Source organism: Selaginella moellendorffii, unplaced genomic scaffold, assembly GCF_000143415.4.
Source record: "Selaginella moellendorffii unplaced genomic scaffold, v1.0 SELMOscaffold_23, whole genome shotgun sequence".
Lineage (NCBI taxonomy): Eukaryota > Viridiplantae > Streptophyta > Lycopodiopsida > Selaginellales > Selaginellaceae > Selaginella > Selaginella moellendorffii.
Window position 1 is genome coordinate 508548 of NW_003314284.1, and position 26559 is coordinate 535106.

General features: G+C 47.1%; 10 protein-coding genes and 1 non-coding gene across 13 annotated transcripts; 5 read left to right on the top strand and 6 right to left on the bottom strand.

The window, feature by feature from the left end:
• Window positions 1-107: 107 nt before the first annotated feature.
• On the bottom strand, window positions 108-2765 carry LOC9643041 (pentatricopeptide repeat-containing protein At1g09410, mitochondrial). Its single transcript, XM_002973991.2, has one exon. It carries the CDS (start codon window positions 2763-2765, stop codon window positions 213-215), a length of 2553 nt encoding a protein of 850 aa, XP_002974037.2. The 3' UTR covers window positions 108-212.
• A 66-nt stretch (window positions 2766-2831) lies between these two features.
• On the top strand, window positions 2832-4006 carry LOC112347695 (pentatricopeptide repeat-containing protein At4g02750-like). The gene is made up of 2 exons (XM_024679021.1): window positions 2832-3896; window positions 3947-4006. Exons 1-2 carry the CDS (start codon window positions 2832-2834, stop codon window positions 4004-4006), a joined length of 1125 nt encoding a protein of 374 aa, XP_024534789.1.
• Window positions 4007-4256: 250 nt separating this feature from the next.
• Window positions 4257-4903, top strand: LOC112347586 (pentatricopeptide repeat-containing protein At4g14050, mitochondrial-like). The gene is made up of 2 exons (XM_024678670.1): window positions 4257-4652; window positions 4708-4903. Exons 1-2 carry the CDS (start codon window positions 4263-4265, stop codon window positions 4729-4731), a joined length of 414 nt encoding a protein of 137 aa, XP_024534438.1. The 5' UTR covers window positions 4257-4262; the 3' UTR covers window positions 4732-4903.
• On the bottom strand, window positions 4850-5685 carry LOC112347585 (putative germin-like protein 2-1). The gene has a single exon (XM_024678669.1). The coding sequence runs from the start codon at window positions 5637-5639 to the stop codon at window positions 4974-4976; it is 666 nt and encodes a 221-aa protein (XP_024534437.1). The 5' UTR covers window positions 5640-5685; the 3' UTR covers window positions 4850-4973.
• Window positions 5686-8767: 3082 nt separating this feature from the next.
• LOC112347646 (germin-like protein 8-2) lies at window positions 8768-9490 on the bottom strand. The gene has a single exon (XM_024678862.1). The coding sequence runs from the start codon at window positions 9486-9488 to the stop codon at window positions 8817-8819; it is 672 nt and encodes a 223-aa protein (XP_024534630.1). The 5' UTR covers window positions 9489-9490; the 3' UTR covers window positions 8768-8816.
• Window positions 9491-9864: 374 nt separating this feature from the next.
• On the top strand, window positions 9865-11537 carry LOC9656403. Its single transcript, XM_024679022.1, has 5 exons — window positions 9865-10273; window positions 10328-10847; window positions 10910-11147; window positions 11194-11320; window positions 11380-11537. The coding sequence occupies exons 1-5, from the start codon at window positions 9865-9867 to the stop codon at window positions 11532-11534; spliced, it is 1449 nt and encodes a 482-aa protein (XP_024534790.1). The 3' UTR covers window positions 11535-11537.
• LOC112347636 lies at window positions 11422-13037 on the bottom strand. The gene is made up of 8 exons (XM_024678828.1): window positions 12997-13037; window positions 12722-12942; window positions 12463-12542; window positions 12328-12406; window positions 12219-12268; window positions 11925-12170; window positions 11826-11864; window positions 11422-11770 (listed from the first exon to the last, which is right to left on the bottom strand). The coding sequence occupies exons 2-8, from the start codon at window positions 12897-12899 to the stop codon at window positions 11594-11596; spliced, it is 849 nt and encodes a 282-aa protein (XP_024534596.1). The 5' UTR covers window positions 12900-12942; window positions 12997-13037; the 3' UTR covers window positions 11422-11593.
• Window positions 12998-22139, bottom strand: LOC9643042 (DNA polymerase epsilon catalytic subunit A). The gene is given in 48 exon segments (XM_024678826.1): window positions 12998-13173; window positions 13236-13428; window positions 13474-13580; window positions 13640-13840; window positions 13889-14158; window positions 14212-14278; window positions 14328-14488; window positions 14544-14592; window positions 14643-14902; window positions 14958-15017; window positions 15068-15142; window positions 15193-15276; window positions 15327-15428; window positions 15487-15619; window positions 15666-15730; window positions 15779-15974; window positions 16029-16219; window positions 16272-16346; window positions 16418-16615; window positions 16671-16785; window positions 16854-17185; window positions 17234-17376; window positions 17426-17480; window positions 17531-17731; window positions 17796-17891; window positions 17942-18085; window positions 18133-18213; window positions 18258-18339; window positions 18384-18560; window positions 18618-18697; window positions 18747-18852; window positions 18931-19025; window positions 19073-19381; window positions 19444-19548; window positions 19596-19709; window positions 19764-19940; window positions 19993-20157; window positions 20207-20290; window positions 20342-20464; window positions 20512-20646; window positions 20702-20788; window positions 20839-21056; window positions 21098-21201; window positions 21272-21432; window positions 21489-21584; window positions 21640-21699; window positions 21776-21844; window positions 21901-22139. Coding segments are annotated over 48 exon segments (6594 nt in total). The 5' UTR covers window positions 22129-22139; the 3' UTR covers window positions 12998-13008.
• Window positions 22140-22218: 79 nt separating this feature from the next.
• TRNAS-GCU lies at window positions 22219-22300 on the top strand. The gene has a single exon. It is a non-coding gene; the product is annotated as a tRNA-Ser (tRNA).
• A 55-nt stretch (window positions 22301-22355) lies between these two features.
• LOC9656630 (UDP-sugar pyrophosphorylase 1) lies at window positions 22356-25302 on the top strand. Of its 2 annotated transcripts, XM_002973801.2 has the most exons (17): window positions 22356-22439; window positions 22493-22597; window positions 22656-22772; window positions 22844-22984; window positions 23069-23162; window positions 23215-23330; window positions 23384-23455; window positions 23519-23583; window positions 23636-23696; window positions 23750-23867; window positions 23916-24040; window positions 24095-24171; window positions 24234-24339; window positions 24393-24452; window positions 24506-24586; window positions 24643-24882; window positions 24945-25302. In XM_002973801.2, the coding sequence occupies exons 1-17, from the start codon at window positions 22389-22391 to the stop codon at window positions 25167-25169; spliced, it is 1854 nt and encodes a 617-aa protein (XP_002973847.2). In that variant the 5' UTR covers window positions 22356-22388; the 3' UTR covers window positions 25170-25302. The 2 variants fall into 2 exon arrangements, with proteins under 2 accessions (XP_002973847.2, XP_024534708.1); XM_024678940.1 differs by having other exon boundaries at window positions 23750-24040.
• LOC9643043 lies at window positions 25022-26065 on the bottom strand. Of its 2 annotated transcripts, none has more exons than XM_002973993.2 (3): window positions 25422-26065; window positions 25304-25375; window positions 25022-25249 (listed from the first exon to the last, which is right to left on the bottom strand). In XM_002973993.2, the coding sequence occupies exons 1-3, from the start codon at window positions 26034-26036 to the stop codon at window positions 25244-25246; spliced, it is 693 nt and encodes a 230-aa protein (XP_002974039.2). In that variant the 5' UTR covers window positions 26037-26065; the 3' UTR covers window positions 25022-25243. The 2 variants fall into 2 exon arrangements, with proteins under 2 accessions (XP_002974039.2, XP_024534709.1); XM_024678941.1 differs by having other exon boundaries at window positions 25026-25249; window positions 25304-25372; window positions 25419-26065.
• Window positions 26066-26559: the final 494 nt, after the last annotated feature.

The following is a 26559-nucleotide window of genomic DNA, read 5'->3' on the forward strand; positions in this document are numbered from 1 at the left end:
CGCAATGAATACCCTTCTCTCCACGCCAGAAGAAAAAATAAAGCATTGCCGTGGACGCAATGGTTTCTCTCCAGGCTATCTGGTGATTATAGAACTCAGCCACGAGCAAAGAAAATTCAAAAGTACCTTTACCCGCGAAGAATAACGGAATATGCAGCGATGTCAACGGAATGTGCGAAAACTCCCGCTAGAAAATTTTTAAAACTCCCGCCCTAGAGATACCTCCGGTTTTCGGCAAGATTCATGGCGTGGAGCTTGATCCCCTTGATCCTCATCATCCGGCGGATCCTCTCGACGTCCTTGGTCCTCCCCACGGCCGCGTAGATGTGTGTCATTAGAAGATGCGTGGCCGGGCGCATTGGATCCAGCTCGAGCGCTCGATCGGCCGCCCTCTCGCCCCTCTCCACATCCACATGAACCCTACACGCGCCCAGGAGAGTGATCCACGCCACGGCGTCTGGACAGAAGGGCATGGTGTCGACCAGCTCCTCGCAGTCCCGGATCCTTCCGGCGCGGCCCAGGCAATCCACCAGGCAGCGGTAGTGCTCGATCTGTGGCGCCAGCTCGAAATCCTGGCTGATCCACCGGAAATATTCCCTGGCGTCCTCGACGCGGCCGGCGTGGCTGCACGCCCCCAGTACCTCGAGGAAGATCACGTCGTCGGGCGGGGTTCCATCGAGCGCCATGGTGTGGAAGAGATCCAGGGCGGCGCGGCGCTGGCCGCTGTGCGCGTAGGCGCCGATGAGGCTGCTCCAGCTGATGCCATTGCGATCTGGCATGGAATCGAAGAAGCCCTGCGCGGCGGCGAAATTTCCCCTCCGGACGTGCGCGGCTATGAGGATGTTCGAGGAAACCGAGTTGCGCTCAGGCATCTGCGAGAAGATCTCCATCACGGCCTCGAGCTCGCCGATCTCGGCGTAGGCGGCGATCATCGTGTTCCAGGACACCACCGATCGCTCCGGCATGCGATCAAACATGGAGCGCGCCTCATCGATGAAACCCTCGTTTGCAAACGATGAGAACATTGCCGTCCAAGCGATGACGTTCCGTACCACCAGCCCGTCAAAAACGACCTTGGCCTCCTCCAGATGCCCGTTTTGGGCAAATGCAACGATCATGGCGGTGCCACAGATGACGTCCTTGACGGGCACGGTGTCGTACAGCGCCCGCGCCATGTCCACCTCGCCCGCCTCGCCGTACGCCTGGATCATGGAAGTGGCCAGCGCCACGTCGTCGTACGGCAGGCGCTCGTAGTAGCGCCTCGCCTCCTCCAGATGCCCTGAGGCGGCATATCCCTTGGCCATCACCGCCACGGCCCACGACGAGATCTCCGTGAGGCTCTCGAATATTCTTCTTGCCTCCTCCATTCTCCCATTGTGCGCGTACACAGAGAGCATCACGTTGATGCACACCTTGTCCTTCTCGGGAATATCCCGGAACATTCGCTCCGCCGTGTCTAGGTGGCCGTTTAAACCGTACGCCTGGACCATCATCGAGTAAGAGGTTTGGTTGTGTACGGGCATGAGGTCGAAGAGATACTTGGCGTCTTCCAGCCTCCGGCTCTCACCATACCCGCCGACCATGGTATTCCACGCGACTATGGTCTTCTCGGGCATCCTCGAGAACAACCCGGCGGATTCGTCCACGTCACCGGCCTGGAAGTAGGCGGCAATTACCGCCGTCCAGCTCACGACGTCGCGCTCCGGCATCTCCTCGAATAATTCCCTCGACTCCTCCAGATGCCCCCGCTGGGCATGTGCCTGCACCATAGTCGTCCACGTCACGACGTCCTGGATGGGCATGGTATCGAACAGTCGCCGGGCCTCTAGCAGGTTGCCTTGCTGGCAGTAGCACAGTATGAGGCTATTCCACGTCACGATATTTCTCTCGGGCATCCTGTCAAAGAGATCTCTCGCGCGGGTGATTTGCCCAGCGTTGGCATATGCGCCGAGCATCGCGGTCCAGGATATAACGTCTTTGTCCCAGCCCTGGTGGAATATTCTCTCGGCCTCTTCCACATCGCCAGACTCCGCGAAGGCCTGGAGCATGGTGTTCCAGGTGATTCGATCACACTGGGGCATCTTTTGGAAGAGGATCTTCGCGTCGTCCAGGCGCCCGTTTTGGACGTAGGCCTGGACCATCCCCGTCCAGGTGATCACATTGCGCTGCGGCGCACGGTCGAAGAGATCCTTCGCTTGATCGAGCTCGCCGCTCTGGGCGTAGGCCGTGATCATCGCGTTCCAGGTGACGACGTTCTTGACGGGCGATCGATCGAAGAGGCGCTGGGCGTCGGCAAGGCGGCCGTGATTGGCGTAGGCCTTGATGATGATGTTCCAGGAGAAGGAATTCGGGTCGCGGATGCGATCGAAGACGAGCTGGGCATCGTCGAGGCTGCCGCATTTACCGTAGGCCTGGATGAGGAGATTGGCGAGGTAGACATTGTCGCGCCCGTCGCGCCCCTTGATCTCGAGGATCTCGCGGTGGACCTTCTGGGCGCCCGCGTAATCCCTGTTGTTGCCGCAGTCTCGGAGGATCTGCGCCTGGGCCTCGAGGAGATCGTTCTTGACGGCGATGTCGACCCTGGTGAGCGGCGATCTCGGGGCCAACTTGGTCTGGAGCGCTTTCCTCGCTAGATGCCCCACCTCGGCGTGATCCGAGAGGGATTCCAGGTAGTGGCGCGGCAGCACAAGCATCAGCTTGCCCTTGTGCTTGCCAAATGACATGCGCGCCTCCGCGAGGCATTCCGGGGCCACCGCCCCAAGCATCGAAGAACCCTAAAACTCCATCCCGCCAAACTTTGTGTTTAAAAATTTAAAATACTTTTCGCGCAAATGGAGTCTACCGTTGTAAATTCTCTTGCTTTGTCGCTGCGTGAGTGTAGAAGTGCGAGCGAGGGGAAACGCATCCACAGCCAGATCCAGTCCCTAGGGCACGGCCACGACCGGTATCTTGCGAATCTTCTCATCCAGATGTACGGAAGGTTCGCGAGGTCCCAAGAAGCGTACGAAGTCTTTGCTGGGATCAAGCAGCCCAATGTTTACTCGTGGAATATAATGGTCAGTGCCTATGTCCAGTGTGGATTGATCTCGGAAGCTAAATCTATGTTTGATAGGATGCCGGAGCGTGACACTGTCTCGTGGAATGCGATTCTCGCGGCATATGCGCAACAAGGGCTTCTTGACGAGGCCGAGGAGATCTTTCAAGCTATTCCAAACCCTAACGGAGTGTCCTGGAACACACTTGTCAATGCCTATTGTCAATTTGGAAACATCGAGAGGGCTGCCGAGATCTGGAGCGCAATGCCAAACAAGAACACTGTCTCCACATCCGCAATGGTTCTAGCATATGCCCAACTTGGGCAGCTCAATTTTGCGGAGAGACTCTTTAAATCACTGCCGCAGAAGGATGTTTCGTGCTGGACAGCTCTACTGCTTGGTTACGCTCGTCATGGCCAGATTTCTCTTTGCAAGAAGTTCTTTGATCGAATGGAAGAGCGTGATATAGTTTCCTGGACTGTGATGCTTCAGGCATATGCCCAATCTGGGCATATCGACGCTGCGAAGGATATCTTTTCCAGAATGCCCGACTGGAATCTAATCTCCTGGAATGCAATGCTTGCGGTATATGCCGAGAACGAGAGCCTGGAATCCACGCTTGCGTTCTTTGAAACACTAAAAGAGCGAGACATTGTGTCATGGAGCACGGTGCTGGGAGCATATGCGCAAAATCGGCCCGGCAAGCTCTATGACCTCCTAGAGACCGTACCAGAGCTCAACGTGGTGGCCACGACCACGGTGGTCCAGGGTTTTGGGCAGTACGGAGACGTGGTAAGCGCACGGCTGTGGTTCAAACGGATGCCGGAGCTCAACCTGGTTGCGTGGAGTACCATGGTACAGGTATATTCCCAGAATGGCTATGCTGACGAAGCGCGGGAGCTGTTTGCTAGGATGCCAGAGTGGGACGTGATTGCGTGGACGACGATGCTGGCGACAAGTGCCGCGTTTGACACCCTCGATGCCACCAAGGCAATTTTCTTTCACAAGATGCCAGCGTGGAATATGGTGGTGTGGAACACGATGCTCGTGGCGCTCGCCCAGAAGCGCCACGTGGAGGAGGCCCAAAGCCTGCTGGACAGGATGCCGGACAGGGACGTGGTGTCGTACACCACCATGGTGACGGCATATTCGCAGGAGATGGACGTCCTGGGCGCAAAGCATGCCTTCGATTCCATGCCCGAGAGGAATCTGGTATCTTGGAACGCCATGGTGGCCGCATATGCCCTGAATGGCAATGTGATTGGCTGCCGGCGTTTGTTCGACGCGATGCCGTCCAGGGACGTGGTGTCGTGGACGGCTGTGATCACCGCGTTTGCTCATTGTGGCGAGGGCGAGAAAGCCCTCGATCTGTTCTTGGCCATGGCGCTCGAGGGATGCGATCCAAATGAGGTGACATTCCGGAGCGTCTTGAGCGCCTGCGCCTACATCGGCTCCGTGGATCGCAGCAGGGATTTCTTTCTTCTCGTGACAGGGGACTTTGGGATCGCGCCGGGCAGGGATCACTTCGTCTACATGATCGATATCTTCGGCCGTGGCGGGCAGCTGGAGAATGCCGAGGAATTGCTGCGCGCGATGCCGTTTGCGCCGGATGCTCTGGTTTGTAGGGTCTTGCTGGCGTCTTGCCGATCGCATTACGATTTGTGTCGGACAGGGCGGATTGCGGATCGAGCGCTGAGGCTAGATCCTCGCACCGGATCGACGTATGTGCTGCTGGCAAATCTGTCCAAGAGCGTTTTTAAAATGGGAATTGGCGGCATAGTAACTTAGCAGTTCCAAGGTTTGGTTTTGACTCATTATTTGCAAGGTTTGCTTTTGTTTTTTATTGAAAATCAGCTGTGCTTACGAAAGCTTCCACTATCGATAGGTAAGGTTTGATGACAGGCAAGGCTTACAACCTCGCAACGTTTGGAGAGACTTTCAAGTCAAGGCGATGAGGTCTCTCAGCTTCTGGATGAGAGCACGGTCGTCAATCTGGAACGCTTTCGCGATCACGTCGTCGTTGATTGGAGGATTGGAAGCAAACACCGCCTTGGCCACCTGAGACGCCCCGGGGTTCTGGCTGTTGAAGCCAGCGAGCCCAACCGCAGGCTCCTCTCCCACATTGAGCTGGAAGTGGATGAGCCCCCGAGGGAAGACGAAAAGATCCCCTGGATTGAGCTTTTGGGCGAAGAGCTTGTTGTCCGGCAAGGTGGTGACGAACCCGACGTAGAGGGTCCCGTGCAGGACGAAGAGCAGCTCGGTTCCTCGGGGGTGGACGTGGGGGGGATTGGTGCCGCCGGGAGCGTAGTCGATGCGGGCAAAAGCGACGCCAAAGGTGTTGAGACCGGGGAAATTGTTGACGCTCGCCAGCGTGACGTTGGAGCCGAGCTTGTTGACGGTGTTCCCGGCAGTCGCCAGGAGGCTCGACTTGAAGTCCTCGGCTTTGACATCGTCGGCCGCCTTGCAGACGAAGCCGTTCACCTTGATCTTGGAGGAATTGTCCGCAACGCAAAAGTCCTGCAGCAGATCTTCATCCGCGGCATGCACCAACAAGATGGAGCTGATTGCTAGGAGGAAGGATAGAACAAAACGAAGATGAGCCATCTTGCGAGCTTGGGAAAGAAGTGATGGAGCTATGGGGGGGAGGGGCAGCCATTTAATAGCCGGAGGAGGGGAGCTTTGGATGACTTCGTCGAGAGTCGTGCACGAGTTTTTTCAGTCAGGTACACTTCTCTTCCCTTCTATTTCATTTTTTACTCTTGCTGTCTGCGTACCACAATCTGATTTTCTTCCTGCCTAGTCAGTCGTCTCGGACGTTTTCTTGCCTGCGTCAGACATGACGCCGTCAGAGTCGTATTTTTTATGTGTAGAAAATGACGACCTTGGTTTTGATGGTAGGTACTTGTCCCTCTTATATGACCCGGTGAAACTTGGAATTTGAGGTGATAGTGCACCAATTTGCTTTTTACCTTCTTTCCAGAGACTTTTTGCCAGGGACGTATGGATTTTCTTTTTGATGCCAATAACTTGAATAAGAATTTCATCCGAGGAAAGGTGTACCATTTGATACTCCCAAGGCTCAAACTACCGACAAGACTCACATGTTTGGAAATTTAATATGAATTACCCTGATAGAAATGACGTACTTTGATCGATAGACCCATAAAGTTTCGTTCATTTTGCATCAACAATGGACCGTACACAATCGTTCATGCTGACACTATAATAGTAATACATGTCTTTCGGCCCGTATGGAGGCATAAGGCCACTGGGACCAAGGGGGAGAACTACCTGTTTCCTTTGGCAGATTTGCTACCAACTTTGCAACCCCAGGCGGATTCCTCGGGGATGGACGGACTTGCAGCCCTCGGGTTTGACGTCCCGTTCTCCTTGATCTTGGCAGCATTGTCCAAAAGCCCTGTAGCATGTCTTCGTCCCCGACTGGCGAAGTGAGCATGACGCTTCTCCAACCACGAAGACGAACAATCTTCGGAGGGCTTCTAGAACTATTGTGGCTGAACCTGGTCATCTTTAAGTCTAGGTTCTAGGGATTCGTATATCTCACCAACTTTTAGCACGATGCAAACAAGTCATATACTCTAGGAGCAAATGAAGAAAAGTTTTTTTGGAAAGAGTACAACCATGTGCAAACTAAAGGAAGATATTATCTATATATATAATAATATCCATTAGTAGCTTTATGATAAGTTTTTTTTCAATAATAAAAGGAGACTTGAACCATGTTATATGGCAGATCACTGATGCAAATTGTATTCTTGAGTTTGTGATAGAGTAGCATATCAAGTATGTTTGACTAAAGGACAATTTAGGATCCCCTTTCTTAATGCCCTTTCGGTCTAAATGCAGATGTGATGATCAGTTTCTCAACTAGTTTAAGTAAAAATTTAATAAAGGGTCAAAAAATATTAACTTCTTATTATCATAGTAGTAAGGAAAAAATATCCAAAAAGACTAACTGACAGAAAAAAACTAGACAAAGATAAACCAATTGTTTAAAACTCAACAAGAGTCCGAGTTGTGTTCATCAATTGTTAAACTTATTATATTTTCTTTATGACATAAACAGGCATTTTATTTATAAATTATTTGAAATTTTATTGATTTTTATTCTAGAGGATTTTAAATATGATCATATATAATATATTCATTAAATGGATGATTTTTTTATGATGAGTTACATTAAATTGTTTTGTGTTAATGCTTGGTTTGTTTACTTATCTTTTCTAAATATTCAAAAAGTTAGAAATAATATTTTCCTATTCTCGTTTTTACAAGATAATATATTAATTCCATTTTTTTCCAGATTAAATCACCCTAGATAGCTTAAAAGTGTGATTTAACCTTTTTTGTCATTCACTTCTTTGATTTGCTGTGGTGTTGTGTTTGCATACATTACAGAGACTAAGTGAAACTTCAAATTCTATGGGGAAAAAGAGGAATGGTGAGGAAAAGACCTGGAATCTCAAGCTTTTTAATAGTATATATAGTTGTGATTATTTACTGCAATGAAGGAAAATTTATAATTTATAAATACAAGATTAGTCTGAGAACATATTAACTTTTATATAGTAGAATAAGCTAAAATAAACTCGGAATTCTATAAACGATAAGAAGGGTCAAAATTATAAATACAAGATTAATGAATAAAACTGTTTGATGGTAGAATATCCCAGAAAACGCAAGTATATTCTAGTTATATCCACTACCACAAGTAAACCAAAAACTATTTACATGCAACAACCAAAAGTTTATATTGTGTATGATCAGAAACATTTAGTATACAAGCTACAACATTCATTTTATGGTTTTAAATTACTTCTCTAAAATTGAGTCGAATTTACATGGCAATATGGTGCTAATTGTAATATTTTTAAGAAACACCATTTTCTTTTGTTGAATTATTATAATAAAAAATTATTCAAATTAGAAAAAGAAATCTCAAATTCGTTGAAATCAATCTTTCTAAATGTTCTGATGTTTTGTGCTAATGATTGTTTTGTAAACCACAATCAATTTCAAAATATACGTTTTGGAATATCAATATACGTTAGCAAGGGTATTCGGCCTTACTGCTTATTAGAAGCAACTAAAAATACCTTAAAGGGCATTATTAATTATGCCATTATGGCATTATCAAATATCACCATATAAGTCTTGTTCAGCTATTGATTTCAAAACATAATGTCATGTAGTTTAATTGGATATCAACATCAGTTCTCTCTTAATTTCAACAGTGAAAACTTTCTCCTTGGAGCAACCAGATGACACAATTGCCTGCAACATTTATATAAATTAACTTAACCAAATTCCCATGGGTGATACAAATGGACGACTTTGACGGCTTCATCAGACGCAGGTAAGCCAGTGGATCAAGAAGGATCAAAGTTTTGTCCCTTGAATCTCTGTCACGAGCAGCGTTAACAAGTAAAATCCATTACTTCTATGTAATTGCTTATGTGGAATAGTTTATTTTTTGGCAAATTTGCTACCAACTTCAGTGCAGTTTTGGTTAATGCTCTTTAAAACCGTCTGGTGCTCTCAGAAAATGGTGCACTATAAATTTGGCCATATTGTAGGCATTGGACTTCTAGAAGTTTTGCTTTGCATGGGAGATTGTTGCGATCAAAAGCTGAAGTAATCTACCAAGGCCAATGCAAGTGACTCAAATTCTCAATGTTTATATTGCACATTTAAAATGAAACGATCTTATGGCTTCAGGTTTATTAATAAAAATCTCTAATAATAGAATCAACGAAACATTCAAGTCATGCTGATGAGCTCTCTCAGCTTCTGGATGAGACCACGGTCATCAATCTGGAACGCCTTGGCGATCACGTCGTCGTTGATGGGAGGATTAGAATCAAACACCGCCCTGGCCACTTGAGACGTCCCGGGGTTCTGGCTGTTGAAGCCAGTGAGCGCGACCGCAGGCTCCTCTCCCACATTGAGCTGGAAGTGGATGAGTCCCCGAGGGAAGACGAAAAGATCCCCTGGATTGAGCTTTTGGGCGAAGAGTTTGTTGTCCGGCAAGGTGGTGACGAATCCGACGTAGAGGGTCCCATGCAGGAGGAAGAGCAGCTCGGTTCCTCGGGGATGGACGTGGGGGGGATTGGTGCCGCCGGGAGCGTAGTCGATGCGGGCAAGAGCGACGCCAAAGGTGTTGAGACCGGGGAAATTGGAGACGCTCGCCAGCGTGACGTTGGAGCCGAGCTTGTTGTCGGTGTTCCCGGGAGTCGCCAGGAGGCTCGACTTGAAGTCCTCGGCTTTCACATCCTCAGCCGCCTTGCAGATGACGCCGTTCACCTTGATCTTGGAGGCATTGTCCGCAACACAAAAGTCCTGCAGCATATCTTCATCCGCTGCCTGCACAAGAAGCGAGGATGAAATGGTGGCAACTAGAGCGAAAGCAAGGGCGGTGCTAAGACGAGCCATTCTAAAAGACAATCTTCGCAAAGGGATTCATCCAGCTTCGGGGCTTTTTATAAGGGATTTGTGAGTGGAGGTGGCTGCGATCTTCTAGAATTGGGTATTGTGTCTGGACCCGGTCGTAATGGTGGCATGGTCTTCAGGTCTAATTCTAGCAGTGGTGGATTCATTCCGCTTTGATTATGTCATGAGACTCTCCCACCAACTTTCGCATGATCTGGCAGAGGAAATTTGAACACGGTGCGGGAGGGAAAACGGTTCAAAAAGGCTCAGATCCCGTGACCGTAAAAGTTGCAAAAGATAAAAAAGCAAACGAGTCATAGCTACGTTGTACGTCCAGATTTTATGTATATTCTCTTCCAGATGTGAGTGTCTTTCTAGCATGGCAGCAACACCGGGAACAGAGCAAGGAGCAAACAAAGAAAAGCTTTCAGATGTCCTGCAGAGAGATTGCTTGCAGGATGAGCACGACGAGGCAGCCCAGCAGCAGGCCAAGAGTTGGAGACACTTCACTGACAAGATTGTGCAACTCCGTTTTTGCATGAGATCACTGGCGAAGAAGATTGCAACCAAGTTTCAGAGAGTTCACAGCCAGGTCTGCGCGGAATGTAGGTGTGAGAACCAGCAGGTGCCGCAGCCGAGATTCATATTCCGTGTTGTGGAATCCACGAAGTCCGCGAGCATGCGGGTGTTCTCGAGAAACAGTAGCAGTGGCGCCGGGGATTCCTCGAGAACTGTCAGGCTTGCAACGATGAACGTCGCAATGTTCTCGTTAGCTTCTGCTGTTCCAGGTAACAAGTCTCAAACCTTATACTTTCATGCAGAAGATCTAGATCTCTCATCAGGCAACGTTTCGTGCACTCTTTTGAATCATGCAACGTTGGAAGGATACTCCAGCATGGATTGCTACAATCCCACATTTGGATCTTGCCCAACGCCGCCGCTTGGTGCGCTCTTGCTGGAACCGATCAGTCCGCCAGCAGACCAAGTCGAAGCCGAGGCGATTGCAACCGTTTTCGCGCACCACCACCGCTCGAAGGTGAATCCGGCCTTCAGCCCAAACCCGTTCTACAGCTTCCACTCGAGCCCCTGCATCGAGCTGGGCACCCCGCTCTTCGCGAAGAGCTTCCACAAGGCCTCGGTGTTTGAAGTGCTGAGAGACTCCAAGGCGGACTTGATAGCGCTCCAGGAAGTCCGGGCCGAGGAGGAGAAAGGCATGTCGCCGCTGACGGACCTGGCCGAAGCACTGGGCATGCACTACGCTTACGCGGAGAGCTGGGCGCCGGAGTTTGGAAACGCGATACTTTCCCGGTGGCCCATCAAGAGTACGAGCGTCAAGAGGATATACAACTCTTCGGACTACAGGCAAGCACCACTCTGGAGATCTTGAGTGAATAGCTCTGAAACTCTCGATTGCTTTCTCACAGGAACTTGCTCAAAGTGGTGGTGGACGTGCCATCGTTTGGAGAGGTTTGCTACTGCTGCACTCACCTCGACCATCTGGACGAGGACTGGAGGATCAAACAGGTCTCGGCCATACTGGAGGACACGAAAAAGGTGCCGCATTTTCTAGCCGGCGACCTTAACTCTCTCAACCGGCCAGACTACTCCCAGGAGCGCTGGGCCGAGATAGCCAAGGCAAGCTCTTTCTTCCAAGCTTGCCAGGTTACGTGAAGACTCCATGATCCTTGCTTTCTCGCTGTGTTTCCAGCTGCGAGCGGAGAACAGGAAAATGGCTCCCAGGTCTGATGTTATGGAGAGATTGCTGGTCGAGAAAGGTTACATGGATTCTTGCGCGGTGGCCTCTCCGGAAATTCCAGCACTGGTTCGCGGCCAAGGTGGGAACCCTTCGCACTCTTCTTACTTTGTAACGCTGCTCGTGAGTTTTAACACACAGAGATTCAAGGGACTTGCAAGCACAACACGCGGATCGACTATATACTCGCGTCACCACATCTTCAGTACAGATTTATCCCGGGCTCATACAAAGTGGTGTCCTCTAGAGGTACCTCAGATCACCACCTTGTCACTGTTGACATTGGGTGGTCGTAAGGATCAAAGAATGCTTCCAACAAAACCTTTTTCTTTTCCTCTCGTTCTAAGCCTCAGGGCTATGATCTTCTTCGAGCTCTTCTCCGGCACTCGAAGCACTGATCCCAGTGGTCGCTGCTTGCCAATCTCGGGGCAGTGGACTGTGGCCGTGGTGGTGCAGGTGTCACTTCTTTCCCTTCTCGCAATGCTTTCAACTCCTCGTTCAAGTCCTCGATCTGTCTTTGCTGTCGCAAAAGCTGCGCAAGTATATTTGGTTAGAAGAAACGTAAAGGATAGAAGAAAGCTCCTTACAGTTTGAAGGATCTCTTTCTCCAGTCTCAACCTCTCGACCTGCGGGACGAGTGGCTTTAGATTCAAGAGCGTGAGCAAATATTATAACAAAGTTCCAACCTCGCTGGTTTGTGTTTGCGACGAAGTCGAGCCTGGCATTTGGAATGGAGCATGGGGAGGGGTTGACGCTGCCGGTATGTAGCTCGCTAAAACGTTCGCTCGAGCTGCGGGTGGAGAACTGGGAGACGAAGGTCCTGCGGGATTTGGACTTATCAAGTTGGATCCAGGAAGTAACATCTTGCTATCCACGACAGCCAGTGGTCCCAAGTGTGGACCGAAGCGACTAGCGAGTGCCGCCGCGCTATCCTACACCGAAGCTTTCAGTTTTGATGTTTCGTAAACTGAGCAACAAACCTGAGCAAATTGCAGCAATTGTTCCGTCACTCCTTGTTTCAAGCCCACACCTAGAAGGAAAAAGAACGCACGAAAATTTGGATACATTGTGTGTGTGGGACAAACATACCGACCAACATGAAACCATGCCCGATTCCAACCCCACAGCCGATACCAGCGTCGAGAGTCTTGATTCCCAGCTTCGCTTTCTGTTGAAAAAGAGAGAGTTTTTAGCAAGAGAAGCCTAGGAAGAACAGAGTCATACGAACTGATTGAAGTAACGTCCAGATTTACCGAGAAGCCGGTTCAAGTCCTGGACTGGTATCCCAAATCTGGAGAGCGCCCCTGATGTGGCAGTAGCAATTCACAAGTGTGTCAGCCCAACGCGGCCCCTCAACTGCAAATATGACACTAAACAGTCAACACGATTCACTCCGACGCATAAATGAGAATGCAGCACTCAAGAAGAACTCTTGGAACATCTAGAACATGAGACTCCATTCCAAGTTTGTCAAAAGTGTTACCTAGTTGAATCGGCCTGCCAACGCCAATCCCGACGCCACATCCCACGCCAGCGCCTGTAGTGATCTGGGCGATTTTGAAAACGAAGGGGTTGCGAAGCTGGAGCTTGGGAAATGGTACTCGAGCCGGGGCTGGAGCTGGGCTGGGCGCTGTCGTCTCCGCCTGGACGACGCCTTCCATGGAGCTAAAGCCCTCGCAAAACCAGGGATCGCTGGTTCGAATCCTGATATTAACAAACACTATTGATGTGCCTAGCAATGGGCAACCTTGGAAATACCTGGTCGAGCTTTCAGGATAGTAGTATCCACGCAATGCACTCCTTCAGCAAGTCGAATCCATAGTAAGTCGCAATATTCAAGAATACGTGGCTTTTGGACATGAACTCGGCCGGCTTTTCTACGCACTCGAAGCTGCCACCGCAGGAGCATTGCTCGGTGATATGTGCGGCTTTTATCTGTGCATAAAGATGTGATTTTGATTAGAGACGAGGCCAGTATTGGTCATAGAGAATTCTACCTGGCGGCACTTCACGCACTTGAGGTCCTGCAGATGGTAAAGACGCTCTCTCTGCCGAACGATCTGGAGTAATGCATTCTCAATCCATTGGACGTTGTACATTTGTCCACATTGAGGAACTGTACAGTGCCAGTCCTTTTGAAGCAAGGCAGCATCCCGACACAAGTCGAGGTCTCGGCAGTCATTGCAGTAGCTGAATACAAAAGTTTTAATCAGAAAGCTCACCAAGGAAAAGTACCTGCAAATGACGTTCGGAAGGGTAAACGATAGACAAGGGTCGTGGAATTGAGCCTCGGGTGCAAACTCCCTCACATGAACCAGCCTAAGCAGGTTCTTTCTCATAACCTTCGAAGGAAAAAAGAACGTGAGCTCTATAAAGAAAAAGCACTAAAGAACATACAAACCTGAACAGAATGCTGCACGCGGTGATCAAGGGACATTGCAGCATAAATATACTTGATGAACTCGAGAGCTGCGTCACCCAGAGCTAAATGAGAGCCAGCTAGATTCGGGAACTTGAAGTCGTCCGCGTCTCTGGAAGCCGTGAAGTGCCGTTGAATATCTCTTACGATTCTCAACAGCTTGTCTGTAAAATATGACTCAATCTGCACAAATTTCAGATAGTGAAGGTCGTATCGAAATGCCAGACGAACCTGTTCTTTCAAAAATGATGTTTCCAGGGCGTCAGCGTCAGCAGCGGCGGCAACAGTCACAGATTGGGTTGATGAGAAGGAAAATGATCTCGCTGCAATAGTTTCTTGCGCGTGTTTCCATGGGAGATAGATAAACTCCGACACCACGACGATGAAAAACTCCTGAATAGCCTTCGGCAAATACTCGGCTATATTCCAGGATGAAACAATTTCAAATTCCTCAGAATTGTCTTCAGATGAAACTTTGGCTTGGATAGCGCCATAGTTGTACTGCACAGCAGATGTTACATGCAACAACAAGCAAGAAACCAATCATGATTTACCTGGTCCATGAATAAAATGGAATGCCAATAACGTTGAGGCTCAAGCTCAATCCACTCGAACATTTCTCTGCGAACAGAAGATTGTAGAAACGGAATCGCCGCGACTGGACACTAACCTGGTTTGCAGTGTTTTTAAAAGGTGATCACAGTAGTTTTTGGCAGCCTCAACGTTGTGTTTTCCTGTCCCGATTATGATTCGCGAAAAACTTCCATACACAATGGTAGCTCCAAGCTTTCGAAGTTCAGCCAGCAAAAGTGCATACACCTTCTGCATGACCTGCATTGATTATAGTTAGAATCTAAAATTTGCAGTTCCGAAGGAAAAAATTCACCTTATGTAAAAGCCGGTGCAATGATGGATCATGAAGCTTCGACAGTGGACTGCAGCATAAAGTTAGAATAAGCATAAGAACTGTCAACGGCCGAAGCACCTGCAAAGCCATCTGTACAAGTTCTGCAAAAGAACATCGGCGAAAACGTTTGCAGAGGACATGGCATCGACTAACCACCCAGATACCATCTGTTTTAGAAGACCGAAAGCAGGCGCACAAGAATTGGTTTCATCCCAGGAACCTCCCACTTGACGAAGATTGGAACCAGTTGCATCAAGCTCAAAGCCTAGCAACGCTCCTCCTTCCAGCTCATTTACTTGAGTGCTCTTTAAAAGAGCATTGACTGCCAGATGATTTATCTACATCAAGGAAGAGAACATGTTGTCCGAGATGAAATTGGAAGACGGAGTGTACCTTGAGCTCAATAGTAACACTTCTGTAAGCACCAGGATAGCACAAAGACGGTTGCTGAACCTGTTAAACAATCGCGTCAACACCAACAAGCCAATGGACTATTCTCGCACCACATCTGTAAAGCTTGGTTCGTCTTGTGGAACACCTCCAAGATCCGGTAAGCCATCATCAGATATCCACAAAACCTGCAGAAACATTAACTCAGGAACAAAAACGGATATGATAAGAGAAATACATGCTGATTGTCCTTCAGCACTCGTGCGTAAAATGCATCCGCAGTGAAAAGAATCCAGTCTGAGTCCAAATTGCCCAGCGGAACCTGAAATCATGTTTGTACACGATACACGAAATATAAAGACGTAAACTCACATGAGCGTATCGACAAAGTGCAATTCTTTCCGAAAGCCAGGATGGTGAGGCAGCACAACGCTGCATCGCTAATTTTGCAGCTACTGGTTGCCATCCAAGAAGCTGTCCACAAGCGACTCACGTATATTTAGAAATGCTTCAGAAAAAACATAATGCCCACCTTATAGTCACTGTGACGTGAATTCCAAGGAACTTGAACTCGAGGAACCTCCAAAATAGCCGGAACAAGAGCCATAATGTTTTCCATGGACGGACATTCTACAATCGCCACGGCAGGCCTCCGAAACTGGTCCCTGCAGATGTTTTTTTTTAAGGATGAATAACGGTATCCCAACGTACAAATAATCATGCAAAGTCCTTTGCAAACGCCTTCCAGCTTCAGCATATGTAGCCAAATATTCTATCTGCAGATTGAAAGCTTGTCAAAACAGTGCTGATCCTCAAAAACATACCTCGAAGTTAACGTCTGATGTATCTATGTTGAATTGTTCCATGACCGATGACTCTTGTGTCCGAAGTGCGTCGCGAAACTGCCTTTCTAACCAGTTTGTTGACACCTCCTTGTTGACTGACGGATTGACAATGATAACGAGAACTTTTGCGGCCAAAGGAGCATACAAGGCATAACAGCCACGGGGCTCAAATGCGCTGAAAAAAAACGATATGTCAGTTTAACAAGTTCATCAATAGCAATGTGTGCACCTGTGATATAAGTAGATAAAGGAGACGTCATCTGCCAGATAAGAGCACTCAGTAGTGGTCTTCATGTGCAATTCTTCTAGCGACCACCCTTCGTTTAAGCTCCGCTTTTGCGCTTTAACGTCAACAGAGCAAACACAGCCGAGTTGAAGAATGGCTTGAAGTATGAGAGGCAATCTAGTCTCGTAAACTCCCTGTTCACATCTCAAAACCTCACGAACTGCTTAGCAAACATTGAGCTTGTACCTCAACTTCTGGATCCGACAGATGAGCTACAACATCCTTTTTGGCCTGCTTGTACTGCTCTTCGTCCAAAATGACCTGTGCTCAAAAAAGGATTCAGATGATTAGCCACATAAAAGGGAAAAAAAAATTATCGTGCTATAACAGACCTCAATAAGATTAAAACAGGCTTTTCCGTGAGGTAGCACTCGGCTGACACGCTTTCCAGGATAATCTTCGGAAACTAAAGCACGCGTATTCAGGTAAAAAACTCGTGACACCTTTACGGGGACCTTGTACATGGAACTACCAGCCACTACCCAAGCAATGAAATCTCCAGGCTTTTCAGTGGCCTCAAACTGCAAAACCTGAAATGCGCATCCAAAATGCGTGGTTCAGAGAGTTAAATTTCAAATTTAGTACCTCCCAATGTGACCGTGTTAATGAAGCCTCTCGATTCTGAAAAAATGTATTCACACTATTTCCCTTTTTTGACCTGTTCAATCTGTTGTCTGTGTGTCGAGGTTCAGGACCTTGTCTAATGTAGCAGCATATATATTATTTCTCATCGATTAAGAACCATGTAAAGTAAAAAGAAAAAAATACCTGAGACGCTTTCGTTTCTCACGAACATCTTTCCACTTTCTTTTTCGTTTATCGAGCCATGCTCCATAATCATCTCCATCAGAGGTGCAGAGAGGTTCTGTATTCGCTGTTGCAGCAGTTTCAACTTCAGCATTGAGCCCTTTCGAAGAGCAAGTTTCCTTGCCACCACATATATCCTCCAAGTCACCAACCAAAGCCTCATTGTCAACATCTGCGTTTGTTATGGGCTTAAAAGCATCAAATATGCTTTTTTGCCGATATTTGTCATCCTTTTCACGAACTCTCTTCCACAACCAGTCTGGATGACTAACTCTAGGAACAGGATTGGCTACCTGCATTTACATTTTTAGACTAAGTTGCTGTGAGAAGTGATTATTTACCTTCTGCATCGCAGCAGGAATTGTGATAATCTTTTGTATAGTGGACGCTAACCGTTGTCTGTAGTATGACCAATCGACTATAGAGCGAAAATCTGCATCAGCGGACACCTTGCACCATTTTCTCAAGTATGCTCTCATAACCTCTGTAAAAGCGTTGTGTTAATAATCAAATAAACTTAGACACAGTTATACCAGCTTCAGTCTCAAATATAGCAACGGGTACTGCACGTTCGCTAACAGGTGAGCCCTGAAATTTTCAAATTTAAGTCGCCGAGGAGCAGAATCGAACTTCTTTACCTGAGGATCCCGGGCAACAATATAACGACAGCTCAGCCCCTTGTCCTTCACCATAGCTTCACCAAGAAAATCAGCTAGCCGCTTAGCCGTGGTGGTAGCACAGGATTTTTTATCGCCATAATCGGCGAGAGACTTGCTCATTGTACTTGACTCCGATATGTAGTCAAGAAGCTCACTATCAGCCACATCTGCTCCTTGATTCTATCATTATTTAGAGAAAAGAGTTAAGTTACTTAGATCAGTTCAAGTATAAAAATGAAACCACCTCTAACATATCCAGCCACCTGTCAGCAACGGCCGCTACAGCGTCATAACATTCTTCGAGCGTACTACCTTGAAGAAATTTCTCGAAAACTTCTGCCTGTAAAAAGCACAACTGAAATATACGCATGAACATGAGCTACAGCGTACCTGAAAAACCTTTATAAGTTTAAGTTCACCTCGCCGCTTTACTTCAAAGCCTTTTAGCTCGGCAAGTGTTCCGTCATCATTGAAGACCGCATAGCGCTTTTTAATAAGCACTCCCTCTTCTTTAGAGGCCGGGAGTATCATTGCCTAAAGAAGAAGTAAAGTTCAGCTTGCATAACTTAAACATGATTTACCTTATACGGTCCATCAACCTCAAATTCAATTGAGCATTCGCTACTTGTTCGGTAAGTACGTTCCGTAGCGTCTGCCAGTGTCTACATTTCAAAGTTAAGGAAGTCGTGAGAACACATGCGGATACCTGGTATTGATGGTTGGTGTTGTTTAACGCGACATCCACGTTAAGCATCACACATGGGTACGAAATCGGAAGTTTTTTATCTCTGATAGGAGGACTGTTAAGCGGCATAGAGATTTAGATACTCACTTTGTACGAAAAACAAAGTTTTCAGGAAAAGATGCTGGTAAAGCACACCAGATCCCGTCTGTATCCAGCTCCAACGGTTTTCCGATCTGTTCGACAAGTATCCGTGCATTTTGGATGATTTTTGCTCCTGTATATGTCACAATTCCTGCCATTTCCATAGAATACCACCTTGCTCCTCTGGACACACAAACAAGCAGAATCAACCACGTTAATAGATGAATGCATAAAGCTTACTTTCTCATGACGTAGCCGTAAAATGAGTTAAGAATACACTTGTGTGCAAGTTGCAGTGAATCATATAAAACCACCATATCCTGAAGTTCAAAAGATTAGTACGTGTAGAAGACAACAAGTTAACGCAACTTGAGCTTCTTGAATTTTGATAGAATTCCCGCTTGACTTCGCCTCCGTCAATTTTCCCTTCCACACCTTATTAAGGGTTTTGTACTCGTATCTTCGGTCTCGAAAACTTACCAAAAGAAAAAAAAAACAAACAAACAAACAAAAAAATTAAATTGAGAAAAATCCAAAAGACAATATCTTCTACCTCCGAACTGTATCCACATAAAAGGAATTTTCGCGCATGCACACTCCCGCTACCCGCTGTTCTGTTGTCGGTTTATCAAGTACTCGCTTATAAACCTGGGCAAAGCACATGTGACCCAAGGCATATAGAGGTGAATGCATACCTTTTGACAGTACTTCTTCAATCTGTCCCGCAGCTTAGATTGCTGCTCGTCTTTTGACAGATCACGAAAATACTGTGAAGGCTTCCCTTCTCCTGCTGTAAACATTTCGGACTCAATTTGGTTTTTCAGATGATAGTATTCACTTGAGAAGAAGTGTTAGACGTTAATCAAAATTGAAGAGACAAACTACCTTCTCTTGGTCATAAAGGATTCGCCTCTCCAAACCCATTGCATAGGACGCAAACACGTTTTTTCGGCTCGATTAAAATCGCAGGCCGCGCATGTTTCATCAGTCACAATTGAAGGCGGCTGTGGATAAACAACACGGGACACTGAGAACACTGAGAACAGAGACGAAATTTAATACTGACCTGAAGGCGATTAGTCAGTATAATATTAGGATACATGGCCGCCACGTCCAAGTGATATATTACAGGCTGCTCTTCCCTGTTGGGTACATCCCGTAGATTTTCAAGCTGCAAAAATGCAGACAATATAAACTGCCAAAGAAAGGAATACGCACCATTGACTTTATTTCTTTCTTAACTTCGTCGTAGTTGGTCACTTCCTGAGCATTCATCTTCCCTTCTTTCTCTATGGCATACAAAAGGTCGCGATCCAGGTTGTCTACCAGCTTCTGTACCACAAAGATTAGCAACATGTTCACGACAAAGAAAGTAAAACTACTGACTTGGTATGCCTCGGGCACGAGTCGAAATCTAGTAGGAAGATCCGAACGAAAAACACCACTCTCAAGGCATTCAACATGGCCTCCAATGTATGTCTCGCTATCCAGAAGTCTACCACTGTAAAACCGTTCCGGTTCTGACTTGTGTTTGTTCGGGCAGATAATGTTTCCTTTAAATGCCTGAGGAAAAAAGTTTAAACTAAATATTTGACGCTGTACTCAATGCTCATACCTGAACCATAAGAAGCATTTCACACAAAGTTCCACTACCCTTTCGTAACACTTCGTCCGGAGACATAGGTATGATAGTGGCAAGAGAGAAGATAAACGGATTAACGTATGTCATGTAAAGATAATACGTGGCGACGGCGTCTGAGACGGAATAAGCTGCCATTTTCTGCAACAGAGATCAGATCGTTTCTTTTGCACAAGTACAATGTACGCACCTGAGGTTGTTCGCTAGCGAAACGAACCATGTCTTCTGGATTGACTTCCAGAGGATCATATCCAAGCTTCGCCTTCGTCACAGCCTGAAAGCAGAGAACATAAGAAAGTGATAGTTATAAAGAAATTTAGAAGACCTTAAGACCTTGGCTGCCCTGTGGAAGGTAGCTGTCACGTTTAACCCAAGCGAAGCAATCTAAGTGACAAGCGAATTTACTTAAACACTCTCCCTGCGCTGAATCACAGGAAAAGCCGAGTTTCTGCAAGAAAACATGTCAGGAAATTTAAAAGTTTTTTGCAAACATACGTCGCGCATGCTTAATCCATGATGTTTGGCCCGCTCTTCAATAAAAGGCCAGTCAAAGAAGTCTCCGTTGTAGGTAACAAAGATGTTCGGTTTAATTTCACGCATATGGTCGAACCACCACTCTAGAAGTTCTTTCTGCAACAGAAAGAAGTTGTGAGTCAAGTGCACGTCTAATAATCAAAATACATACCTCCGAGGCTGCATTTCGAACCTTAAAATGTCCTTCAAACTCTGGCTTAGGAGTATATTCAATGTCGTCTATGTCTTCACTTACACACTGCCAAAAAATGTTCAGAAGACGGCATCATGAGCAACATAGCAAGTTACCTCTCTGTTGATAATCAGATAACCCTGGCTATCGACCATATACGATATCATCATCACACTATCATAAGATGCATCTGGAAACTTCAACGGAAGTTTGGTTGCTTCAATATCAAAAGCACATACGCGAGCCTCTGCTCGCTGAAGGAGATCGGGCCGTTTTTCCAACTTTGTCCTTGCTGCGTCTACGGTTACGACGTACCATTCTCCACATCTGACATCTGGGCAGGTTTCAATAAAGAAACGAGATAATAAACTTTACCATTGTCTATTGCGAAGCGGACATGATACGGAACATCAAACTCGCGTATATCTACAATGCATTCATTGTAGTCATAAACTTTCGATTTGTTTTGCTTCTCTGTGCTGCAAAGCATCCCACGTTAAATAGCAAAGAATTCTCCCGCAGCAATTCAAAAAATATCAGGCAGCATACCTTAGCCCGTAAAGTACAGATTCATAAGCTTCGACCGCCTCCAGCTTCGCTTGATTGCGAGCCACGATTGGCATCAGGTCGCTTTTCACTTGCATGAGATCTTGGACTGTGTTGAAGCTGATTTTAATAAATCGCTTGCGCAGTCCAGAAAGGTGATTTTTCTGTAGCGAACGTGCAACATACGTGAAATATTTCCTTAGCAAGTTGAAACTTTTACCAGGTCAAGATCTTCCTTTTCGACTATTTTCGTGTTTGAGATGAGTCCCTCAAAGCGCCTCCGAATATACGACTCTAGTTCAAGTTCCATACCAATCTGGCAAAACAAAACGAGCTGTAAGCGAAGTATTAAAGGACATATATGAGCTTACCTTCGCTCCTATGTAGAAATATGGAGCAAACTTCACACGGGTTTTAAAACCCGACCCATCCTGCATACGAATAAATTGCAGCGAAAACTAATCCAAGGCGAGAAAGAAAAAGAAACGAACAGGGAAGAATCCTGACCTGGCACAGAAAGCACAGATTTACACAGCTGAAAGTCTGATTGCCACATTCCTCGTCCTGGAATGACGACTGAAGAAGAAAAACCCAAAATTCAGCCGAGCCAACTAAGCAAAACGCTGCATTACCGGCGACATATTGAGAAGCCATCCAAGCTTTGGATCTCCTTCCGTGAACAATCCAAACCCAAACTTCTCCTCCAGATCATCGTCATTTCCTCGAAAAACCCTAGATCTGCGACCGCCCCGACCGCCTCTGCCCTTACCTCTGCTGCCCCTTTCGCCATCGCGAGAGCTCTCAGGGCCCCGTCCCCGCGCCCCATGCCACATTCCGGGCCTGCGCCCTCGAGACGCCATAGCTCGGCGCAAAGAAGAATGCGCGGGAAAAATATAAAGGGTTTAGGGCTCTAGCTAAATCTTTAACACGTGGCACTAATTAACAGTTAAGCTGCTTTGGCCGAGTGGTTAAGGCGTGTGCCTGCTAAGTACATGGGATTTTCCCGCGAGAGTTCGAATCTCTCAGGCAACGTCCTTTTTTCATACTTACTATTTATTTGTAAAGGTTTTCCAGATGACTATTTTTCAAGTATTTTCCTAGGGCAACTCATCGTTTCCAGATGGTGTTGCAAGCACAATGGGTTCTTCCTCGAGATTGCGACGCTGCCATGGTAAGGAGGAGCTCAGGTAGCTAGATTCAAGCTTAATTTCGGTGGATCTCCAGGAAACGCTAGCACAGACTCTACTAGATCACGGCCAGGAGCATCTTTTCGAGGGTTGGCCAGAGCCGGGAATCGGCGACGATGACAAAGCGAGATTTTTCAATCAGGTACCACATTGGATGATTGAATCGACGTGGTTTGATTTATCTTTCTACTGAATTGTAGGTGAAGAAGCTAGACGCGAACTATCCAGGCGGATTAGTGGCATACATTGACAATGCTCGAAAGCTACTGGCGGATTCTAAAGCCGGTAGAAATCCTTTCGATGGCTATGTCCCATCGGTAAGAAAGTTTTCCTTTAATTTCCTTTCTCTCGTCTCGGTGTTGATGGAGAATTCTTATGTTGTCATAAGGTTCCTTCTGGCGAGCGTCTTTACTATGGAGACGAACGCTTTGTTCGTTTCGAAGAGGCCGGTGTTAAGGCAGCGTCTAACGCAGCGTTCGTGTTAGTTGCCGGTGGACTTGGTGAGCGTCTAGGCTATACTGGAATCAAGGTACAGTGGAAAAATAAAAAATACAAAGGAAAAATGCAAGAAAATAAAAAAGAAGTTGGATTTCTGATTGTATTTTCCCTGCAGGTAGCATTACCTTCCGAAACAACTACAGGAACCTGCTTTTTGGAACTCTACATCAAGAACATTTTGGCGCTACAGGAATTTTCCTCCGCTACACGTACGTGATTTCCTAACTTTCGGGACCATTTGAGCTGTTGCTTTTCCTTCAGGTCCAATTCCCTTTGTAATTATGACATCCGACGACACTCACGCAATGACTGAAAAGCTTCTCAAGGAAAACAATTTCTTTGGAATGGATCCAAGCCAAGTAACTCTTCTGAAACAGGTAGAAGCACGTCTAGAGACGTAGCATCTTCAAACTCATGCTTCCTTTCGCAGGAGAAAGTCGCGTGCTTGGCTGATAATTTTGCTAGATTAGCTCGGAATCCTTCTGACAAGTATTCTATCCAAGTACGCCACGACTCTAGCTCCTTTTCTTCGAAAACGCGCTAAAGCTTTGTTTTTTTTCTGTAGACGAAGCCGCACGGCCACGGAGACGTACATGCTGTTCTTTACTCAAGCGGCATTCTTTCCAGATGGTAAGTAAAGGTCTGTCTCATAGTGCGTGACTTGAAAAAATCTTCTTGGAAGGAAACTGTCCGGAGTCAAGTGGCTTATATTTTTCCAGGACACAAACGGACTGCTGTTCAAGGTAACTCTCTTTGTTTTTATTCGACAAAGCGGCTCAATCTTCAGATGACATAGGCAATACCTGCGTCATTAGGCGTCAGTGTTACAAATGACCTGGACGTAAATTCTTTGGCTGTTCCACGTAAGGCAAAAGAGCCGATCGGAGGAATAGCTCGGCTGACACACACAAACGGTTTGAAAATTGCTGGTTTACAATCTGTTCGTGCTGACCGTGGAACAGGATCTGAAATGGTCATCAATGTCGAGTACAATCAACTTGATCCTTTGCTACGTAATACCGGATACGAAGACGGAGACGTAAATGACGAGACTGGATACTCTCCATATCCAGGAAACATCAACCAGGTAACTTTTACGTCGTCGAGGAATTTCCAGCCGATCTAATCACGCACATAACAGCTCGTGTTAAAGCTCGACTCTTATTTGGAGGAGCTCACCAAGACAAACGGCGCCATCGTTGAGTTTGTCAATCCAAAGTACGTTCATGCATTTAGTGCAGGATTTTGTTTCGTGCTCAAACAGATCTCCGAAACAACAGATACAAAGATGCGGGCAGGGAAGAATTTAAATCCTCTACGAGGCTCGAGTGCATGATGCAAGACTATCCAAGAACATTGTCGCCTTCGGCAAAAGTTGGCTTCACGGTAACTTTTGTCACCTCTTTTGTATTTCGTCTACACTACTTTCTCGTCTACAGGTTATGGATACATGGCTGGCATATGCACCCGTGAAGAACAACCCGGAGGATGCTGCAAAGGTATCCATTTTTTTCAATTTGTTTACAGGGATTTAGATTTGTAAGACTCGCAGGTTCCGGAAGGAAATCCTAGACACAGTGCAACGACTGGCGAAATGGCAATCTACAAAGCCAACAGCCTCATCTTGAAGAAGGTCTTTGATTCTTTCTTTCCTCTAGTTTTTCTATATCTCCAATGTTTACTCCTCAGGCTGGCGTGAAGATTGGGAGCCCCACAATCGAGACTTTCAACGGGCAAGAGGTGGAGGTGTGGCCGCGAGTGGTGTGGAGTCCGAGCTGGGGGCTTACGTCCTCGGACGTGAAAAGAAAGATCTCTGGTTCTTGCGAGATCACGCAAAGATCCACTCTAGTCATTCGAGGCGCGAATGTGTCGTTCAAGGACCTCTACCTGGACGGTGCTCTTGTCATTGACGCGAGCAAGCACTCTGAGGTATGTTAACTCTCGTGAAAACTTGATTTATTACTCGTTTTTTCTTTGGCTTCTTGTGCCAGGTCGAGATCCACTCGATCAGAGTTGTCAACGATGGCTGGGAGTTTCAAAAGGTGGGCTCCAAAGACGTGTCAGTGCCTGAGCAATATAGAATCCGGGGATTTATTACTAAGCAACTGGACCACAAGGAGCTGGAATTCGATCTTCCAGGGAGCTATTTAATCGCATGCGATGACACGGATGAGCTAAGCGGGCGAAGAGGCGAAGAGGCGAACGCCTTCGCTTAGAAAACGAGAAATAAAAGCTTAATTATCTGCGCGCTTTGTACATAGCAAGTCGACGGTGCGTATTCGTGGTTCGATCATTCCTGCCAGAAAAATAATCCCAATTATGGCAACAAAAGAAAACAATTTAAGCTTACAGCAAGTAGACAGGATTTTTCCATGATCTCGTTGGTTCCCGGGTTGACAACGATATCGCAACTAAGTTTCGCCTACAAGGAAGAACATCATTTAGGAAAAAAAAGCAAGATTTTTTACCTCTAAGTGAGGGTGGACGAGCAAAAACTCCAAATTCCCGGAAAAGTTCATGTCCGTCTCTAGAGGCAATCTCCCCCTGGCGATATCCAAGAGTAAACTCCCAGCATTCACAAACACTCGCATGCCTTTGAGATCCATCACCCCGTCCACGGTGACAACTTTCAGCGCTGGGATCTCGCCGCCTTCCAAGACCACCCGGCCGAGCTTATCGCCCCGGTACCCGAGCTCCACCACAATCCTGTCGTAGCGCACACCAAAGTAATTGGGATTCCTCACAAGCAATTGGACTTGAAACTTCAAATCCAAATCCAGCCCCAAATCGTTGGACCGCTGCTGCTGCTCAACGATCGCCCTCTTGAGGCTGTCCCAAGACATGCTCACAAGCTCCGTCTTCTGCACCTCGATCTTCACATCGCTCGGCCACAGCATAAACGCCGTGAAGCCCAACACGAGAATTATCGGATACAAGACTGTGAAGCACTGGAAAGCGCAGCTCTTCGTCTTACTGGACTCGAGAACCGGAGGGCGACCATCCAGCGGCGCGTAGTAGTGATGGTGCACGACCGGGTAGCCGATCGCCTCGCCTCTGCCCTCCTCCTTCGTCATAGCGCCCATAAACCCTAGAATTCCCTGAAGAGCCCTAATTTCCCAGCAAGCCCTAAAGCTGTTTAATAGCTCCCTTTTCAAAAATTTAAAACTTTTACCCGCGCTTTCCGCCTGGATAACTTCGGAGTGGATAGATTTACCATCACTCGACTTATAACACTCATGTGGGGATTCGGGAATGATGGAAGAAAAAGCCCGGCCAAGGCGAACGAGAAAGCGATGGCGACTGGAATGGATTGGATTGGATTGGATTGGCGAAAACGAGAAGGAAAAAGAAAGACATTTTTATCGTGGGAGGATTGATGGATGGAAAAGGCTGGCCTCGCCTGGCGCCTGGAATTCGGCTGGACCGCGGCTGGCTGGCACATTTAACTTACAATGTTGGCGTCGTCTCGTCGTGTAATCTAGGAACCCAAGATTGTCACGAAAAGACCCACCATGTTATAAACAGAATGAGGAAAATGCGCGCCAAGGGAATCGAACCGGGCACGCCATCCCCGCAACCATGTACGGGGCATTTTCAAACCGCATG